Source organism: Protobothrops mucrosquamatus, unplaced genomic scaffold, assembly GCF_001527695.2.
Source record: "Protobothrops mucrosquamatus isolate PMUCROS unplaced genomic scaffold, P.Mucros_1.0 scaffold125, whole genome shotgun sequence".
NCBI classification, from domain to species: Eukaryota; Metazoa; Chordata; class Lepidosauria; order Squamata; family Viperidae; genus Protobothrops; species Protobothrops mucrosquamatus.
In genome coordinates, this window is record NW_015386492.1 from 478,955 (window position 1) to 501,784 (window position 22,830).

The 22,830-nt window shown below is 37.8% G+C and overlaps 1 protein-coding gene across 1 annotated transcript in view; it reads right to left on the minus strand.

The window, feature by feature from the left end:
• Positions 1–17,584, minus strand: part of EXTL3 (exostosin like glycosyltransferase 3) — a 28,305-nt gene extending 10,721 nt beyond the window's left edge. The window contains exon 1 of the mRNA XM_015812984.1: positions 15,375–17,584. Within this exon, the coding sequence (XP_015668470.1) occupies positions 15,375–17,522 (2,148 nt within the window). The 5' untranslated portion in view covers positions 17,523–17,584. The remainder of the gene's footprint in view (positions 1–15,374) is intronic.
• Positions 17,585–22,830: the final 5,246 nt, after the last annotated feature.

The following is a 22,830-nucleotide window of genomic DNA, read 5'->3' on the forward strand; positions in this document are numbered from 1 at the left end:
CGGGGCAGGCGGCAAAGAGAAAAGCCGCCATCGGCGCCGGAATTCAAACCGGAAGTCGAACATAGCTCATTCTTAACACTCTTCCCTCACTTTCCTCAATCCTCCTGATGTAAGGAGGCAGAAAATATGTGGTTAAATATTTATAACCATTTGCAGACCCTTAGAAACAGGGTAAAGTCAAAGCTGGTATCTGTGCTCAAAGGTCTTATCACCTCTTCACCTTCTTATTGAGGCCACATTGAAATAGTAAAATCCTCTTATTAAATGACTTAAAGAATTCAGGACATTTTGGTTTGGTTGCATCTTATCAATTATAGAGTATTTTCAGTTCAGCAACTCCAACTGTTGTTGCTCATTGCCAAGTTCCTTCAATGAGCTAACTCTGGCCAATGCCAGCATCTCCCAAATTGTAGCACTATGAGAAACACATAAGAAGCATTATATATTAAAAGTAAAACCCCTAAATTAAAAACATCCATTAGAAATTGAATTAAACTGTAATAGTAATATAATAGTTCTTGAAAGGAAACTGTGCTGAGATTTGTTCATGAAAATAGCCATTTGATCCTTCTATTTCACAACACTTCAATCTTCAAAGTTGCAACTCAACTGTTTTATGATATAGATGCTACAATGGACATACCTCCTAATTGGTGGAAAGCAGGCAAGAGTAACTTGCAGGACTGTCTCTAGATTACAGCTCTCACTTGCATAGAATAGTATGACTATGCTTAGGGTTAATGTGGGCTTTGATTATATTTGTGACTTCGCCCAAATATGGGATTTTACTGGTCATTTTATAAATAATAATCATCCCTTACCCGTACGCCGTATCTATATTGATTTCAATCAGATATGAAAGAGACAGGATAATTGCACATAGTACACTTTCGGAGTTAGTCGAGTTCTGTCTTACCCGACGTTTTCAGTGATAAATACCACTTTGATATAAAATCGAGATAAAGAAGGAGAAAAAGAAATCACTTGCCTTTAATTGCATTGGTTTACAATTTTTTTTTCTTTTAATATGCTTTGCCCAACTTTACCTAGCTGTTTTGCATCCTGATATGGACTCATGGCTAATCAATAAATCATTATCATCATGCTATCTCAAAGATGCTTTTTCACGAGGCAACTGGATTTTCTTGTTTTTCTTTGAAGACGTTTCGTTTCTCATCCAAGAAGCTTCTTCAGCTTTGAAGCTAAGCTGAAGAAGCTTCTTGGATGAGAAGCGAAACGTCTTCAAAGAAAAACAAGAAAATCCAGTTGCCTCGTGAAAAAGCATCTTTGGGATAACTATGACCTGGACGACTGAGAATCCCACCACTGTATGTATATGTGCATTCATGTATACATACACACAGCCATGAGTAGAGAAAGTTCCAACTATAAGATAAAAAAAAACAACCCAAATGAGATTATTTGAGATGGGGATGCATGGGGAATTTTGGAATGCATGGGGAATTTTACCATGCATGCCTGATAAGGGGCTTTGTGGAAAAGAGCCCCAGAAGAATCTGTCACTCAGATTGTCCAATCTCCTTACCCCCCCTCTCTGAGGATGTTACTTTTTGTTATAATCAGGCACCCCCCACTGAAAGAGAATTAGGGACAGAGTATTTTTCTAATTTAGCAACAGACTGTCACATAATAGCAGATTTCATCCCTCTTCTCCTCTCTTCAGCACATGTCTGCAGTAGCTGGTAAACCGAGTTCTTTACTCCAAAGTTTGGGGTGGCTGCTGAACTTTTAGGCCAACAGATTGATTGTGTCATTTAGCAAATTTATTTACTAAATTAGTAGAGTCCTTTTGAGGTAGCCAGATGCCTAGTCACCAAGCTTTGGCAACAGAATAAATAGAAAAGCTGAAAGAACAAAGGAGGTATCAAAGACACAGTAATTCCTTTTTTACAAATTATTCTAAAACTTATGAAAGTGGAAATGAAGGAGATCCCCAGAATCTAGGGCACTTAAAAGACGTTTAAATGCATATTGAGTCCCTAGTAGTGGGGAAGGATCCATACAAAGCTGGAGGTCAAATAGGACTGCCCTGGAGAGACAGACATCTCCTAGAAGTGTAAAAATAATGAAATGTAAAACCATCTGCTACAGAATCATTACTTAAAATGATGATCATTATTAGTTGAGAAATCATGGTGGTTAAGTGGATGAAGGCAAAAAGTATGGAGTGGAAAGATAGTATGTGAATATCATAATAGTATATATGGGCCATCTCAGGAATTGTATGTCAACTGGCGGTGAACTTGATGCTGCAATTCCTAACAGTTAATCCCCACAGTTTTGAATGCTGGTGGCAGAAGGACTCCTGCCAAGAACTCTGTAATTGCTACAAGATTTCAAATGGGATCTACACAGGTGCATAACTTGTATGTGTAAATTATAGAGACCACAATGAAGAAAGTGTAGTTACACCTGTTCTGCATTTTTAGCAGAACACTATGCAAAAGCATGATTTTTCTTCTCTGCAAATGGAAATACTATGAAACATTCTGAAAACTGAAGAAGGAATGTTTGAGTTTCTTTCAGGTAGGCTGTGATATTTGTTCAGGATATTCCAGCAACAGCACTAATAATTCAAGTTTGCAGAATTCCCAGACTGAGTATAGTTCAGAGGTCCCCAACCTTTCTTGGTTGATGGACCAGAGGGAAAGGGGGGGGGAGCATTTTATATGCACGCATGTACACAAATGGGGGAAACACATGTGCGATGCAAACTGGGTGGTGCTAGTGCCTGCGTGATGCAAATGGGGTGGCGTTAGCACCCGGGTGACACTTGCTAGCCCTGCCCAGTTTGTGCGGCACGGTGCCCCATTTGTGCAGCGCAGCGCCCCATTTGTGCAGCACTGTGCCGTTTTTGCTGTTTTGCTGTGCGGCGCCCCGTTTTTGCCACGCGGCACCCCATCGTTAGCGCGAGTGGGGGTGAGGGTATGCACTGGCCAGTCTGTCCTGAGGCCCAGTGGCCAGCACGCCACGGCTCACTAGTGAGCTGCGGCCCACAGGTTGGAGACCCCTGGTGTAGTTAACACCTACAGTAATTGCAACAAATAGTTTAAAAGCTTTTGAAAAACAGGAAGAACCAGCTTGCTCAAACAGAAAAGCTCTTTCAGAATCTGTTCATATTTAATACGCTACAAAATTCACATCCATAAAAGTAATTTCTTGAAATGGATCTGCAGAAAATAAAAGATGATGAGAACTTCTGTCAGCACTCCAACCTTCCCGGAGAAAGTTATGGTTAGGCTGCGAGTAAAAATTTCAAATGATGCAAACGCAGCACTATTTACCAAGATACTTTAAATCTGCATTTAATATGTGTTTTTGGGAGGCATAAAAGAAAAAAAAAAGTAATTGTAGGATGCCATTTCCTTTTGCCTCAAATATCGTAGGCGGATGGGAGATGAAGCTATGCTGAGGATCTTCTTCAAGCAAACAAGGCAGACGATTTCTCCAGTTATCCATCTTCACCCCTAACAAATAGTCTATGTAAATAAGTTATCTCATCACCATTATGGAGCATTTTTAAAACAGATAAGAACATATAAATAAGTTTATTTTCCTCTCAGTCTTGACCTCAGATTTACACTATCATTTCAAAGCAGATTTGCTCCTTATTTAACAATTAACATAACTGAGCATCATGTCTGATCAAGAGGAATAAATGGAGTGTGGGCTCATTCCATCCACACATCACAAAAATTGCATCCAACAACTGAGATTACAAGCTCCGAAGAATTCTGTTTCCTCCATTTTCACCCAAGCTAAAGTGATCAATAATGAAACAAGAACAGATAACCTTTCAGCAACTGGGAACCATTGCCTCCTCACACACACTCATCCGCTTTACTAAGACATAATTTTCAGGATTTCCTCAGTTTTTAGATTTGTGGAGAAAGTATATAGCATTACTTTGATCATTTGAATCCAGTCTTAGGCCTATCACATTAACCTGTACAACAGCAGAAAATTAAGCTACTGATTTTCAGTCTTTTGCCACCAAACTTCGGTAGTATATTTAGGAAAGAACTGTGATGGAAACAAAATTTGGGACTAGGTTTGTGCGTGCTATAAGTACAACTTCACATGTACAAATATGCACGTATAAGCTTCAGAGTAACAGGGCATCTGTCCTCCAGCAAGCCAGAAATGTGCTGTAGAAATAGGAATTTGAGATTTATGCCTGAATTATCCTAACCCAAACCCCCAACTGTGCCATTCTAGACAAGCTATTTTATTTCTAGCAGACATGAAAAGACAGTTTTTGCAAGGCACCTTGTGCACTGTAGAAATGGTAAATAATAGACATTATCTGACAAACACGGATAAGGATAAATTTCAAAGGAGCCTCAAGAAATCAGATAGCTTTTGTTTATTGTAAAATTCAGTTTAAACGGTTGCTCACTCAATAATCAACTCTGAGCAGTGAATAACAAATTAAAATAGCAATAAACGTAAGAACAAAACATATCATGCCAGTTTATGGTTACCAAAACTTCATATGGCAATGAATTCCACCAGCACAAAAACTGATGATGTAACTTCATCAATCCACTGCTCTTATGATAAATAATTGGTAATATTTTCAATGTTGTTTCTTAGCAACTCAAGAATATTTCTACTCACCTGCAAGGCTGAATACATATAAATTGTAGATCTCACTACTTAATATCCACAAGGCATCTTGCAGCCTTCAGAGTGTTTGCATAATAGGATGCAGATTTGCATACAGGCATTCACACCATACAAACAAGTATGCCCCTGAGATCTACAAGAAAAGCAATAATATACTCCAGCGGTAGATGACAAAAGTAATTTATAGCACAACAATGAAAGAAATGCTGTGCTCCACAGTGCCCTAAAGCAGTTGCGCCAGACTATCCAGAACTGTAGAATGTTTTAAAATTCATGACTCACAGCAAGAAACTGAATATTCATGGCCACAGGGATTAATAAGAACTGGTAGACTGACTTTCTTCTATAGGGACAACCTTTTTATTTGAGTGCAAGCTGCAGGCCTCTGTAGAAGGAAAAATTAATCTAAATTTCATGTACAACCATTCAAGAGGAACACTTATTATTTTATGTATCCATCTGTATATATTCATCTTTTCATTAAACCCCCCAAATTTACTGTACCATAAAATCAACAAAATATCTGCTTTGCATACAGGAGGTAACTCAATTTTTAATAGCTCTCATCCAATTCTATACGGCAAAGTAAGCCAAAGTATTGGAAAGATGGGAGTACTATAGTTCAGGGATCCCCATCCCCCAGGCCGCGGTCCAGTACTGGGCCGCAGCCCATTTGGAATTGGGCTGTGCAAGCGGCGGGTGAGTGTACGGTGCAGCTCCATTTGTGCGAGCCCATCATTCACACAAATGGAGCTTCACGAGTACGTGCAAGTGCCTACCACTCAGGCAAATGGAGCTTGTGTGCGAGCGTGCACCCGTTGCTCACACAAAACCATTTCCACTCCCCTGCCCCCCCCCGCTGGTTCGCAAAGCTGGGAAGACTGGGGACCACTGCTGTAGTTCGTGACTAACAGAAGGCCTTGCTTTGCACACAGAGGGCCCAAAACTGAATCCTTGCTATTTCCTGTAAAATTGATAAGATCCATAAAGACTGAAAAGGCCTTTGAGACCTGAAACAGATTCATATATTAAGAAAAGCAACTCTCAAGTAATAGCATAAACTCTTCTTCAACTCCAATTTGACCGATGAAGATTCCACACAGATTTTACGTTTTTGTCAGCATAAGTAGGAAATGGTTTACTATTGCCTTCTTTGGAATTGTTTTTCAACTTTTGTCTCTTGTTTAGAGCTCTTGCCAGGCTCAAATTATCCTACTTTGGACACATAATGCAAAGATCTCTCTGGAGAATTCTCTAATGCTGGGGAAGGAGGAAGGAAAGAGAAGAGGATGACTAGCAGGAAAGTGGATGGACTCAGTTACGATGTTGATGGGTGCATGATTGGAAATGCTGAAAGACCAGGTTAAAGATGTATCATCATGAAGAAAATCTATCTGTGTGGTCACTAGGAATTGAAAATTATTTGATGGCATACAATCAATCATTTGCAGCCGTTGCATTCTTTGATGGTCTCCTATTGATATCTGATGCTGCTTAGCATCCAAGCTTAGATACTGGTGGCTAGATGCAACCATTTGCTAAGAAACACTCATAACTCAGTTTATGTAGTACTGGTAAGATGCTTTTATTTGCAAAAGTACAAAATCTGCTGCTACCAAGAACCTAGCACCCCAGGGACAATATTAGCTCCATCCTAATAGTATTCACATCATTTATTTTCTCCTGCAGAAATTAACAGTCTCCATTAATTACAACATAAAAAGTAGCACTTGGTAAAACTCTAATGGGAATAGCAATAGCACTTAGACTTATATACAGTTTCACAGTGCTTTACAGCCCTCTCTAAGTGGTTTACAGAGTCAGCATATTGCCCCCAACAACCTGGGTCCTCATTTTACTGATCTCGGAAGGATGGAAGGCTGAGTCAACCTTGAAAAAGGGCAACATCTGACACTAAAATTATGTCTTTGAAAAATACAAGTTCTTTTTCTGTGGGGACTTGGGCAAAGAATATTGAAGGTTATATCCATAAAGCAGGTATTTATGTATAAATTCACTGCAAACATTTGCTGGGTTTTACACAAAAATGTGAAGGGCTAATTATTTTTATTAGCTTCCCACACAAATTATTATTAATGAGAGTGGGGGAGGGACTTTGACCGTATGCTTTACATGCAACCGTTCTAAAGAAGGTGCACTTGACAAGGCTATGCTCTTCAAAGTGTTGGTCAAGATTGTTCAATAACTGTATAGTACTTGAAGGAATGATGACATAAAACAAATGAAAACGTGACTACTAGATAATTTCTGATCCAGTCTGTTCTAAGTTTTCTTAAATACAAAACCCTATTTCTTGGCAGCAAAGATAGCCCTGATTCCCCATCACCCTTAATCTGCGCAACTGAGAGGTGTATAGAAATTGTCAGAACCATGTGCTTGTTAAAGCTCTCTATAGATACAGCACAAGGATATCATGGGATCAATACTTTATGTGGGAGTGCAAAGCAGTACTCTAAAGAGGAATTATGAAGCATGACTAACTGACCCTATTCCTCTTCCAGTATAATTGATACTATCAATAATACCTTGCTACACATTATATTAGATCCGCTGCCTTGTTCATATTAAAAAAAGAAATAGACTGATATAAATCCTTTCTCAAATAATGCAATATCCCCAAATTAGTAAGGAAATACTTAAATTCCCAGGATTTTGTCACTGATCTGAAGGTGGCCATCTTTTACCAAAGGGTGTTATACGGCAGCGGTTCTCAACCTATGGGTCGCGACCCCATTTGGGGTCGATCGACCATTTCATGGGGGTCGCCAAGCAAGGCTGTCCGCCATTTTTTCCCCCTTTTCCGGCGGGTGCCTTACCTCCCTTGGGCTGGGCCAGCTGGTGGTCGGCCTGCTCTGTCTCTGCCGCTTGCCAGCTATGCCTCGGCCGGCGCAGGGGGCAGAACCACACATGCACGGCGCTCCCGGGCAGGAAAAGTCCTTGACTTATGACCGGTTGGGTAGTCCTCGACTTACGACCGGTTTAGTCCTCGACGTAAGACCGGTTTAGTCCTCGACTTATGACCAGTTGGGGGTCGCGGCATTAAAAAGGTTGAGAACCACTGTTATACGGTATTTATTACATTTAAGAATATTCATCACAAATAAATGGCATGCTTTTTTAAAAATCACACTCAAAGCATTAAGGATTGCACCAATGTTTTTTGGGGGGGATGGAGACTACTGGCAGGTAATTATATCTCTGTATGCATGCTTTCTTTTAAGAACTACATAATTTTCCTTACTGATATGCATTCATCCACCTGAGTATTAAAACTTCTGTGTATGACAGAGAATTAGACATTAAAAGCATCTATCACCGAAGGATCCTAAAAGCTGGCAACTAATTGGTTCCAACAGAAGCTAAATGCCCTTTCCTAAAATAATCTGAAAGTAAAGAATCACAAACAAAATGAGCAAGGGGAAGAGATAAGTCTTGCAAAATTCAAGATTCCAACTGCATCTATGCATTATTCCTTGAATTATTAAATGTAAGTACATGTATAATAAAAAGTAAAACTGAAATTTAGTTTATGATTTATATATAGCATATTTTATATAAAAACATAATTTTGACACTCTTACTCTGAAAACAAGATTAAAACAACCATTTACTCTTAAAACATTTTTACATTACTGTTTTTTATATTTTTTTACATTACTGCATAGTTAAACGGACTAAATAAAAGGAAACCCCATTAACTGGCAGAAGTGTAAGGATGTATTGAAAAGAAAAGGCAATTTGTAACATGTGTTGTAGGTTGTCCTTTTTATTTTTTTTCTAATTCTACTTCATTTAATTCTAATTTATTTAAGTGCTGAGAGCTGGCTTAGTTCAAATGAATACAGTTCGTTGGCAGAAAGCATTTTTCCCAGACTAATTGTGATCTCCAAACTGCTGCCCCCAGGGCACTCGTGTTACCCATGAAAATATAAAAATGTACCCATGTTTTGCCATCAGGAAGTGCAAAAAAATATACGGAACATATTATCATCTATGGTGGACATGCCCAGTTGCAAAAAAATACTGGGCCAAAATAAAAAAATGGATTGAAGAAATAATAGATCAACCGGTAGACTGGAAACCAGAGATCTTTTTGCTGGGTATCTTAAACAGGAAATATAGTAAAGAAATACGGTATTTAATTCTACATATAATNGATAAAAGAAAAAGAAGACACAGAATATTATTTAATATGGAGCAAGTGGTATGTCTGGCTAGAAAGTAGAAATAAGAGGGAATAATGGTGGAAAAGTTAAACGTGGAAAATGTGTATATAATAATGTATGAAGGAAGAAAAATGCAAACAAGAAATAATGGGGCAATAAGGATAAACACTTTAAAAAAGAATAAGGGGGGAAATGTAAAAATAGAAGAATACTGGCACGAAGTTGATGTTAAAATATATATTGTGTATATATGTGTATTATGTTTTGTTTTGTTTTGTTTGTCGGTTTAAATAATAAAAAATAATAAAAATAATTAAAAAAAAAAAAAAAAAAGAAAATATAAAAATGTACCCATGTTTTGCCATCAGGAATCCAATCGGCTACAGAGTGCTAAGCTCTTGGTATGTTGAATGGAGTTGGGAGTCTAGGAAGGTGATCACATGGGAAGATCACAATCAATTTCTTGTTCCAGCCACAAACTCATTTACATGCTAAATCAGTGGTGGCGAACCTATGGCACGGGTGCCAGAGGCGGCACTCAAAGCCCTCTCTATGGGCACGCGCACCGTCGCCCCAATCCTACGCCTTCAGCTGGGTTTTATAAAACCTTTTCGCTTTAGGCCTCCACCGCCGTGTACAAAAAAAAAGGTTCAATCAATCAGTCAATTTCAACTTCTCGTGGGGAAAAAAAAGATCTTGCAAAGTTGGAATTGATTGATTGAATTTTTTAGTCCCAACCAGTCTGCTGTTACCACTGCAGCCACGCCCACCCAATGGGCCACGCCCACCCAATGGGCCACACCCACCCGGCACCCGACGATGCATAAGTGGGTTTTGGGTTGCAGTTTGGGCACTCGGTCTCTAAAAGGTTCGCCATCACTGTGCTAAATGAAAATAATATATATGGCATCTGCAATGTGGGAAAGACAACAACCAACTTCAAATTTTTGCACAGATTACAAATACGTATCTCTGATCTGGAATCAGGGATGCTGTGTTCATAAAAGCAGCTGGCATCACACCTCATCCTTCTTTAGTTTCATTATGAGATAGTCCCAATTACTGTTTGGGGTTAATTCTCAGAAAAACTGCAACTGCCCTACTTCTTCAAAAGTTAAAAATGTCTGGGATGACTATATTAGAAGGCAACTAGAGCAGAAATCATAGGTTTGGGGTTTCAATAAAGATCACCTCATCTTGGCCCCACAAATCTAACAGCCAATTTTCTGCTCTCTCTTTTATGTTGTAGCTGTTACAACTTTTCATCCTCTAATGCTATTTTCATAAATAGAGTCCCAAATCCTTGCTTTAAATGAAAGACCATGCTCCTCTACTTCCATACACTTAAAATTCCCACTCTGAGTAACAAGATATAAGTAGAGCTCACCACTTTTTAAAACTCGCTTTCAACATAGCTTATTCTTATCAGTGAAGCTGTTACTGCACCTTCCTCACCAGCCTTCCATATTGCTGATACCATTCAATATACACATATTAATGCATATAACCAGACATATAGAATGAAACACAGGGAGAAGAGAGAATACTGGATTATGTAAAGCCTCAATCTGTGTTATTGATGGGACCAATTTCTCTGTCCCAGTTGAGAATGATGGGAAATGCATTTAATATGAAAACCAGTATCACACAGTGGATAAAATATCAATTTGGACCAGGGAGACATATATTCAATTCTTGACTCATCCACTGAGATGATCTTTTAATGAGGGTAAAATTGAGCAGAACACTTTGATATATATGCCACCGACTATAGCTTAAATATTACTTTCATATTTTAGATAGACAGACAGACAGACAGACAGACAGCTAGACAGACGGTATATTCTAAAAGAGAGAGAAATTATTCTAATCCATGGTAGCAAATACATTCATAGGTTAATGAAACAAAGTAGACTAAAAACCGCTTACAGTGATTGCAATCAAACAAAATATGGCAACTCTTTGTTAAATTTCAGTTGACTGAACTGTTATCGGTAGTAGAAAGATGGTATTTTCATCCAACGTACTCTTATTCTTGCAACAAAGGAAAGCTATTTGTCAAAGGAGATTTTATCATATCTGAAGATTCAGCCTTGATTTCTCATACACACAGGAATTATTTAACTGCTAATAGGATGATTGTGCAGCTATTTATCATCATCTGCTTCAAAGCTACATCATCACCGCTATTTCCAAAATAAGTACGCTTTGCTGCATGGAGATGTATGTACTTCAAGAATGGGCAAAGGTAGCTCTTTATTTTTTTCCTTTTTTAAAGAAGATATTTTTCAGAAATTATACTCTTCTTATCTAATAAGTTCAATATACAAATTTCTCCCAAATTTTCATAACTAGAATCAAACTGGAGCAAAGAAAAAGCAGTATTATGGTCACTTGGAAATGCTAATAAAAGAGGAAATATGCCCTTTTACATACTTAAACTATGTAGGGTACAAGGCCGGATGATCTCAGGATGAGCTTCTTTATGCATCGTGTAACAAAACTGATATGTTGAACTCAGTCATGCTCACTCGCTTTTAACTATAACCATGATGAATGAGGCTACATTCATCAAAGGATTAATATGATGATTGCCAACTGCCACCAAGTCCTTCTTCCATAACCATTCATCTACTCTTTTGCCTACTGTACTCAGATTCCATCTCAACTATAGCCCTCACTTCTTTTATCATCTTCTCCTTTCCCAATCTTCAATCATTTTTCATCACGGTACTCTTCATTTTGTCCCACCATCTCCTAAAATCCTTTTCTCCCCAATTTATATTATCCTTAACTAATCCAGTCTGCCTCTAACAAGGGAGAAAATTGTTTTTATTCAACCGGAAGAGTTGAATAAAAAACAGAAATTATACTTGCTATGATGATTAACCAGACTTTCCACCCTTATCCCTTCAATAATTATAGGAAGGATTTCAATCCATCCTGAATTTCCTGCATTCAAACTTAGCATTCAATTCATTCCATTACACTGGCTCTCCTCCAATTGGTAGCTTCAGTGTATTGGTTGCTATGACTTTAGCTGTTGCTCCTATTTCAAAATGCAGATGGCATTCCATATCACTACACTGTAATTTGTTGAAGTTCATTAACCGCTTGCTTTAGGTGCTTTGATCAGTAATCACTTTGTCATGGTGGCATTATCACTCTTCTGCACCTGGCAGTCTCATGATGCTTGAAATGGTTTGGTGTTAATAGGAAAACAATTTTTAAATGATGCCAGTTCACCCCACCCCTTCAATTTTTAATTAGAGAAAAACTTTGCTTTCTTAACTCTCACACCTTGTGCTAAATAGCTTGCAACAAAATAATGCCAAGAAAAGAAACAAAAACACATCACAACCTCTATTAGAGAAAGGGGAATGTTCCATTCCTTGGTTTCAGCTATCAGCTTTTAAACCTCATGGGATTCAGACACAGGGAATGTTTTCCTACTAAAGCATTCAGAGTTAATGAATGGAAGCATAAACAGGGTTGCAAGTACAAGTAAGCTATACTGAAAATGGAAATCTGTGCCAAATCTGTGATTTATATTCACTTGTAGCATGGAGAACTTGTAATCTGTATTACAGTGCCTAAGAAAGGCTGGAGTTATAAATCAGTATATTCTCAAAATTTCAGCTTTTAAATAAAATCAATAGATGGTCTTTGGTTAACCACTATCTGCTCAGCAAACTCACCCATAATATGGTATAATTATTTTCCCCACCCAAAAAAGATGTCATTGATTTGGGGGAATGGGTGGAATTTGTGTAAAGTTTGGAGTGGTGGGACATTGTTGGAAGAAAAAAGTACAGCACATCAGTTCTTTTTTAGAGGGTTTATATAAAAAAAGCATCGGTTCCCAGTGAGGAAAGGCAGATATATCGAGATAATTTAGTTACTCTATTAAGTGCATTTGATTTTTTTTCTGTATATTCACATGTATCATCTTTTATTCAGTTATTTATGTGATGGATAGATTGATTGATTTAGGTCTTTGCTGAAGTGTATCCTATCTTTCATTCCTTTCAAACTGTATTCCCTCATTTTTTCTCCCAAGAACAAAGTAATTTGGGTTGAGACAGAGGGATGGGAACAAAATCACCCCGTGAGCTTCCACGGTTAAGATAGATGTGAACCTGGCTCTCCTTAATCCTAATACAATGCTTTAACTATAATGTCACATTGGCTCTATGAAGGGCATTCAGACAATATTTATCTTGACCGCTGAATTGCTAATTTAGGTTTAGCTTCTTGGATACCACCCTCCCAAAAACTAACCATTTAAGATTTACCAATACAGTCCCTACTCAGAAAATAAAATATAAAAGATTTCCTATTCTGCCTAGAGCTGTGTTTCTCAGCCTTTACAACTTTAGGATGTGTGGACTTCAACTGCCAAGAATTCCCCTGCCTGGCTGAAGGACAGTATGGATGTATCAGAGAGGCAACACAGGGTATTATTGGAAAGTATTTGGCTGGGGAAAGATCCGAGAAACTAAGAAAAATGATGAGAGATGAATATTAAAGAATAGGGGTTCATTTTGCTACATTTGAAATAACACTTCTGACCAACTTCAGAACACACTATTGCCCGGTTTCTTCAACCCAATTTTCAGATACAATGAACCATGTAATAACCATGCTGGCTGAGTTCAGACTACCCACTAAATTACCATGGTTTGCTAAATTTGTCTCTCATTTTATCATGCAAATAAAGCCACTGTATTATTGGAAATATTTTAGAAATACTTTTATAAGGTAGATCAACAGTATGAGACCCTGAGCTATGAAGAGAGCTTGGGTTATGAAGCACTTTATCATCAGAACTTCTGGAAACCGAATTAAGCAAGTTTGATTGCCAACGTCTCATTAATCTCTATTACACATCTATGTGTATTTCCAGGACTGTATATACTAAAAAAAAGCTCTCTAAAAAGCAGAATATCTGGTATCTTCTGAAAGCTAAAGTCTATAGCCAGCACTATATTCTAAATAGCATTAGATTTCAATGTACACACAGCCCTGAATATAAAGTACATGATTCTAGGTCAACAAACAGAATGCTTTGAAAGTTTCTTCCAATCTAAAGGTCCAATGGTAAATTCAGCCATAGATTGAGCAAGGAAAAGGCTTTATTTATTCTGTAGATGTCCAAGAGACAAATAATCTTTGCATCTACCTCAACTCCCTTATTAGATTAACCAGTGCTGCCATCCAAGAAGATAATAGACCTTTAGACAACTTTTTTTTTGGCCTGGGGTTACAATCCCTTTTGTACCCACAATGCACTAGGAAGCAGTTTTGATGATGTGTTGATTTCACTGAAAGGCCTTTCAGACCTTTTCTTGACCCTTTTGGTTTTATTGGGGTTAATTGCAAAATAATACATTAACACATTGCCATTTGCAGCACATAAAAAGGAAGACATTATCATGATTCTGTCATCACATACTGGAGGCTTGGTCTGGGGGAAGGGAATGCATGCGGACAACAGATTGTCCACCTCTGCCTAAGTAGCCAATTAACAACAACAACAAACAACAACAACATTTACTGTATATTAATGTTGCAGTGTTTGCAGTGAGATAAGTATTTTATATTACTACTCCCAGAAAAAAGTGTTTTATTCACTGTTGTCAGAATTGAACAACATGATTCATTAGCTAGAAACTGCAAGATGAAATATTAAGTTCATTTAACCCAATGTTAAGGTCCTAGATGACAAAATAATAAAATATTCTATTCTTGAGTTTTTATTCTCTCCCTCTCCCTCTCTCTCTCTCTCTGTTTAAATTCAAAGCAACAAACATACCATCATCCCAGAAAGACAGAATATTATTAACTTTCTTCTATTGAATCTCTTCCACAAAGCCTATTCATTCCTCCACTTCTCCCATCCAAAATTGATAACTGTAGATCCAATACTACAAAGATGCTAGTTAGGGAATAACAAGCAAGGCCCCATCGTCTATAAGGAGCTCAGATTATGAAGTGAAGTACATTTGCAGCCCTCAGAACAATATCAGATAATTAATCAGAATATTTTATTTTTGCAATATCTAGTAGCACTCTTCACTAGCACTTATGAAATTGTATTTTAAAATAATATTCTAGGCCTCTAAAAGCAGCATTGCTTTAACGGAAACTCTAAAATTCAAATTGATTATTCAAAAGATGCCTCATTTCATAATGTAATGTGTTTTATGCAAACATTGGGATGCTTTTATTTTGGGTTGTTTTAGAGTTTACCTTTATATTTTTTCTTTTGTACTTTAGCATATAAAATAATAAATATTTTTTTTAAAAAAAATAAGGGCCACATTACATCCAGCTTTTACTGTAACACAAATCTCATATTTTTATTGAATGTTCTGGACAATTTCTGGATCTCATAGTTTGCTTTGCTCTAAAATCTATAAAAATACATGCAAACTGAGAACATCTTATGGCACAATGGAAGACCAACATTTTACATAAATAGTAACTTGAGTTTTCTCATAGGAATAAAAAAGGAAATATCTGAATTTGACTTACCACAATTGGAACACCAATGTCTGGCCAAAGCAGATCTTCTGATGGAAGTTTGGGGGAATTCCAGACCACTACAACTTTATTTAAGTAAGGGAGACCATTGAGTCTCTCTAAGGAGTTCATTAAGACTTCTTCTCGCTCATAGGTTAACATGACTACTGTAAATTGCTCCCTGGGAACATTGCCACCCAATGAAGCTTGGAACTCCTTCCCAGAGCCACCAGCTCCACCACCAATAGGTCGAAATCCAGTGCCTGACCCTAAAAACTTGGCTTCTGAGGGTAGAACAGGATCAAAGGGTGTGTGTGGAAAGAGGTGGAAGGGACCAGGAGCTGAGTTCCAATTTCTGTAAATATCCATTGCTGTGAGAGTAAAATTGCGTAAATATTTAGGAGATGAGTAAGGTGGTTCCGTTTCTACTGGCCCCAAATCTAAATCCCCATTGTCTGCCATATTGGGATCTGTGCCAGCAGCTTTGCCAGAACGGTGAGGGATCTCCACCGCCATTTCCTCTCGAATGGGAACAGCTGGAATTTGGATTCGAGTCCTTATGACAGCCAAGACCGTGCTAAAAACACTGTCTGAAGTGGAAAAGTAGGTTTCCCATAAGAAGCGGCCCTGCCTCCTCATGGCCAAAAGGTCATTGTCAGAAATACTCCTCAGAAGGAAGTGCACTTCTGTAATACGTGGCTTTGGTATAATTAAGGCCGCCTCATTCCAGCGAATTACATCATGATACGGCAGTTGGACTTGCTCTCCAAGGATGACTGGAATAGCACCAACTTCTAGAGCCTCAAACAGTCTCATTGCACAGCCAGCAGAGATCATAAGATGGGTATCACCCGGGGTGATTATCAGTGCAAAAGTAGATAATTTCAGTAGCTGTAGTCTGTCTTCCCTTTCTCCACAAAGAGCCCACTCAGTGGGCAAACTTGCCTTTGGCTGATTCTTACATGTAAATTCCACCAAGACAAAGTCCAATTTGCTGTCTTGAACAGCCTTTAATGTGGTAATAATCCTATCATCATAGTCTGCTGGTGCATTTCCTTCCATTTCTTCCTCAAATGATCGTACTTCTTGTAAGCTGGATCGTAGAGATTCAACTTTCTCCCCTTGGAAACTGAATAAGTATTTTCTCTTTACTGGCACCTGGGGTGGGATCTCTAGGAAGTTGGGTTCAGACATGGCATGGACAAGAGGAGATACTACAATGTCAAAACCTGGACGATACTGTACATCATAAAAGGTAGACTGCGCAATCATGGCCCTTCCAGTACTGACATTATAAAGGAAGTTTTGAGTTTCTGACTTCCTGGATAAATTAATAATGAGATGGTTATGTCCATCTGTCCTCCAATATGGCAGAGCGTGCAACTGTTGTTCTAATTCAGTAGGTTTAGGCATTACAGGTTCCTGCATTTCCCCTACTAGGACAATGTAGAGACAGGCAATGTTTGCATTTTCAGTAACATATATGTTAGTTCTGACAGTGGATTCAAAGGCTTGCTTAATTAAAGGATCCAATGAGTTCCCAAAGTTAAACTGGTCACTGTTGTAGACATAAACTGGAAAACCAGAGGTTAGTGGACAACGTGAATAGTCAAAGCAATTATGCAGCCGGCAGTTTCTACTGGATTTTGGCATGGGAAAATTAGAGTCATCTTTGTCTGGTAGCAGTCGAATCGGCAGTGAAAGCTTGGGCTGGTTCTGAGCCATCAACTCTTTATATGAATGCTCTGTTTGACTGATAACATTCTTTAGTTGCAGAAGATCCTGCTTTGCATTCTCAATGCTTTTCTTGCAGGCTTCAATCTTGAGATTCAGCTTGGCAATCTCACTGTTTAATTCCTGCCGCTTAGCTTCCAACTGGAGCAGCTCTTCACTCACTGACTCTCGAATTCGGCATAAATCCTCAACATGCTTCACCTCACAAAGTTCGTTACCTATGCGGGGACCAAAGATGCGCTTGCCAGCATCATCTACATCATCTATGGTGGTTAAGTAGTAATGGGCAATGAGAGGAAAGAAGACCAGGATAATGAATAATGTGAAGCTAAGCCAAGTGAGTCGAATCCGACTGGACCATCGTAGCATCCAAGGTTGGCCTCCATTCCCTACTCCCCCATTCCGCAACATTGTATAGCCAGTCATGAGTCCCAAGGTTGGTGCCACACCTCTATCACGTGGGATCAGTAGCCATACCCAAAACAGTTTGTATCCCAGGATTTCCGGAAGGAAATATTATTGTGTCTGTTTGACAAAAAGCCAATAGAATGGAAATTTCATCTTCTTGTGATGAAGGATACAACTTCTGATTTGACGGGAACCAACAATCAGAAACACTTCTCTCAAGCTTCAATTAACTGGGTGTCGCAAGGCAAGAGAAAACAGGATTGACATGGCAATCAGAAGTCTTCTCTGGGCCAGATACACACAAAAGGAGCACTTCAAAGTTTACTCTTGTCCGCATTCTGAATTAGCATCCAGTAAACAAGGCAATCATGAAGAATCCCATGCTATCAGTATCCCTCGTCGTCGTCATGCTGCCGGTAGTCCATCAGCCTAAAAAACAACAAGGATATATCAGATCATATAAACAGTGAAGATTTCATTAGCCTCTGAAAACAGAACACATGTTTTTGAACAACAAAGCAGAAATAATAGCATACTGCTCTACATACTATCTTTACAAAACTATGCTGACCAGACATTATTTGGAAAATGTATCCGATGTTAGTGTCTTTGCTGTAGAGATTGTCTTTCTAATATAAAACTTACAAACATATAAATGCTGTATCTATGTCCATTCTTAGATCTATCTAGAAAGATGTGCTTTTTAATACTTTGGAATATAAAGCCAAGATGGACCTTGATATCTAGTCAACTTTAGTTATCTTTGGCAAAACATTAGAAACTTTATCACAATGGTTGAGCAAGAACAAATTTCAGAGTTTCCGAAGTAGAATTTAAGAACCAAATTAATAAATAGCTTTTATCTCCAAGTATCTCTTTTCTTATTCCTTTCTAGGCAAAAGTTTTCTGATGCAGGTTTCCATCATTGACATAAAGGCAAATGGATGAGGATAGGAGTTAGTTATACTTGAGAGAAAAAAATGTAATGAAAGGAGCAGATTTAAGAGGATGGAAGATTTTCCTCACATATCATGATTGGCTTACAGAATTTACTGCAAGACACGATGAAATAAAACATTTTTTTAAAAGGAATAACTAAGGGATGATGAAATGTCTGTTTGATGATATAGTCTCACATTTAAACAGAAAGAATATCTAAGTGATCTATTCTTGATGGTCCCCCTTCAGTGCTAGAAATCTCCCACCTTAGAGCACTCCAAATATATCAAACTACAACTTCTAGAATTCCCAGCCAGTATTGCCAATTATAAAATGTAGTTAAATAAATGCAGACAGATGCAAGCAAGGTCGCTTTGGTAGTTCACTAGCATTCAGGCCTGAACACCAGCCAGAAGTTTTATAATAGCATCTTTATTTGAGATTGGCTTTTAAATCACAAAAATTATGTGCCAAAGTTACAATTCTTCTTACTCAAAAATGAAGAAGTTTTTTTGCTTTGAATAGTACAAGAATGTGAAAACAAGATAAAAATATCAGCTGAATTGGATTAAATACCAGTGAAGTCATTTGCAAACATACTGCCCCATTCATTCACAGTGCCACCAATAAAGGGTATCAACACATATTTCACAAGGAAAAAGTGAGATACAGTGCTGCAAAAACAAAACAAAACAAAAACATTAGTTTCATTCTTGGTGGTGGCTTTTCATGGTCCTCAATTTAGTTACTACATGAGTGACAAAATAGTGGAGTACAGAAGTTTTATGTTTTTACCTTAGAACAGACATTCCCCTTATTGTAAGGAAGAAGGGGAAAATAAGTCATCCAAAATGATAGTTCCATCTGCAACTTTTAACAGCTGTAAAAATTGTGCAGTAAGACAATACAAAATGAGGCACAACTCTAGGAAGTCTTGTAAAAGGCTGTTACTGGAAACACCTCAGTGGCTGTGTCTCAATGCTAATATTCTGCCTGCCTCCAAACTTTATGCCTAAGTAAAAATTGATGTAGTTTCCTAGGTTTTCAAGGATTTATTATTTATTTTTTAGTTCCCAGTTATTTGGCCTTCAAAGATTCCAAAATCTAATTTAAAACTATAATACAGTGGTACCTCGGTACTCATCATTAATTGGTTCGGGGAGGTGCAATGAGTACCAAAAACTATAAGTACCAGACAAAGTGAGTCACAAGGTAGCCAACACTGATTAAATTCTAGCTTGTGTGTTGAGTACCAAGCAACAAGTACCGAGACAAAATTTTCACATCAAAATGCATTTAGTACCAAATTCAATGAGTTTCAAAGCAGTTGAGTACCAAGGTACTACTATAACTTAAAACAATTAATCAACCTGGAAATCCTATATTTGAAAGGTGGGAAAAATATTTGAAATAAGGGTTTCAATATTTCCCTACTCCTGCCAGAATATTTTGCTCAAATCTCTATTTTTGTGCTGTTTCCACACCCCAGACTGAGATAGAAGCAAATCTCCTTTTTTGCTTGCATTATTGTGGGCAAAAACAGCTTTTGTATTTTAAAATGCTTTTTGTGACTAATCTTGAGCAGAAAATCACAAAGCAAGAATTTAAAATGAACTCTTGGAGAATTTTCCAATTGTGAGATGCCAGATTTCATAATGCTGAGTTACAAGATGAGCCAAGATACTGTACGCAGCTTGCTTTGGAAGCAACAGTCCAAAAAAGTGACTGTTTGCTTTTCAAGAGGTTCATTTTTAGCTAGTAAAAGCTTTCTTGAAGCCATAAAAGGATAATGATGATCAAGAAAGAAAAATGGCTTAGATTTCTACTTCTAATATCATCTGAAATGAACAACATATATAAATGCTGAGCTTCAGCAAAAATACATTTTAATCATTACATGGATTTATTTAGCATGTGTCTATTAATACACTACAGATTCTAAAGTAATAGGCATCGTTATGGCTGAAAATATTTAGCTGTCATTGATATGGGGACTTCTCACCCTGCTATCTTGTCTCAGCATTCAAATAATAATAAATTGAACTAAAGCGTCATCCAAAAATAGAGTCCACGCTAGTATCTTTCTGTCTAAAATATATAATGGTGTGAAATTCTGAGGATCCAATATGTAACACAAACCTGTCATATATTTGCTTGCAATCACTTCATCATCCAGTGGTGTTGTGAACAATTCCACCTTGATATTTTTGCCTGAATTTATGTATGCCACTGTATTATGGACCAGTTATAATTTCTATGTGATCTTCAAAGGCAGCTCCATGTAGTGCATGTTGCAGTAATCGAACCAGGAAGTGACCAGGCCATGAATTTCTCTATTAATTTATTGGATCTTAGACCTGGAAATTCTTCAACTGACCAAATGATGTTCAACTGTCAACATCAGGTTTTACTTTTTAACCCAAGAACCTGGTTTGGAAAACTGATTTACCAAAATAACCCATTTCCCAAAAAGATGTACTATAATTTTGGGTAATATGGGACTCGGGAAATTAGTATTAGTTATGATATCCAGCATAGTTCTGTTTAATGAAAACCCAGTGATTCCCTAAGATTTCAGGCAGAGAAGGAAATTTCCATGCCTACCAAGTTTCTTTTTAACAGGAGACATCAAAGACTGAGGGATCTTCCAAAGATGCTCCTATGGGGGGGGGGGGGAGAACTAAAGCATGAGAATATCCACTACATCTCCAGCTCAGGCTAAGCTAACAATGGTGCTATGTTTAGAGATTGTTCTGCCACTCAAACAAATGTGTTGCATTTGAAATGGCATAGCCAATTACAGGTACATATTATATTATTACTATTATTACTATTATTACTATTATTATTATTATTATTATTATTATTATTATTATTATTATTATTATGGCTCATCGCACAGTCAGCCAGATGTTCAGACTGGATTTGACATTTTGTCTACCTATCGAGTCCTTACCCAGGACCTGGGATAGGCAGATGTGGATGTTTGATAGTATTACAGATATCGTCGCAGGATGGAAGCAGTTCCTAGTAAGGCCGCCTTTTGCAATTGACTAATAGTGAATTTGTCAATGCCAATGGTGTTCAAGTGGTGCTCCAGTTGTTTTGGGACTGCACCCAAGGCGCCTATTACTATTGGTACTACCTTTGCTTGCTTTTGCCACAGTCTTTCTATTTCTATTTGTAGGTCTCTGTATTTTGTTATCTTCTCCAGTTCTTTCTCGTCTATTCTGCTGTCTCCAGGCATCATCATCATCATCATCATCATCATCATCATCATCATCATCATCATCATCATCATCATCATCATTATTATTATTTAAATATATTACAGTCAACTCAAAGTAAAGAACATACTTGGTATTACTGCTTCCTCTTTTCCATACAATAATTAACCTGGGAGGTAGGTTAGGCTGAGAGAGAGGGACTGGCCCGAAGTCACCCAGCTGGCTTCCATGCCTAGGGCAGACCTAGAACTCACTGTCTGCTGCTTTCTAGCCCAGCAGCTTAACCACTACATCAAACTGGCTCTGTCTGAAAAACATCACCCAGAACAAATTGAACTATGGTAAGTATCAGCAAGGTACAAAAATGGCAACATTTCCTAGTTGTGATAAGTTCTACTTCCAGTTTTTGACAAAACATAATATCCTCCCATTTATGAATCACAGTAGCCAGTATTGAGAAAGTACAGATTTTAACACTGATAATAATCTATCACTGTTGTAACTATGATCTATAGATGGGTTTATCTACAAAAAAATAACTTTTGACTTTAGCAAAATTAGATGAGGTCATCTGCAGATAATTGATGGTTTTAAAATGGATCTATTTTATGTTTTTAATATTGCCTTTTTCTTCTAAGTCTGTCCTTGAGGTTTAATACATCTATTTCATACACCTGCAGTTACAAATTAAGCATTTAAGAATAGGGCATAAAGTCTGCACATTTATAAACCCTTTGAAAGGTAGTGGGGGAGGTTGTACATAACAGCAGTACTATAGAATAAATATCAGGAAAGATTTTTAAACTATCCTTTGAAAGCCAGAAGAGCTCCAAGGTTGCTAAAAGGGTGGTGAACTCTGCTGCTTCTATCTAGAAGCTATCTCAGCCCTTTACCCTTTCATTTTCTGCCTTGTTCCTCAGATTTTTTCAATAAGAGCCCATCAGCAAATTATTAAAGAGCTTTACCAAAAGCTCTTCTAATAGAACACTAATTCCATACCAAGCCATCTTTGCTGCCTCTAAATAGCAAGCTAATTTTATATAATGGCCTTCAGAACTAGTTACAAAAGGCATGCAAAAGACGCTAAGAAAGATGTTCTTGCCTTTAAAAATTAGACCAACGTATTCTCCATTTACAGCAGGGGTAGTCAACCTTGGCTC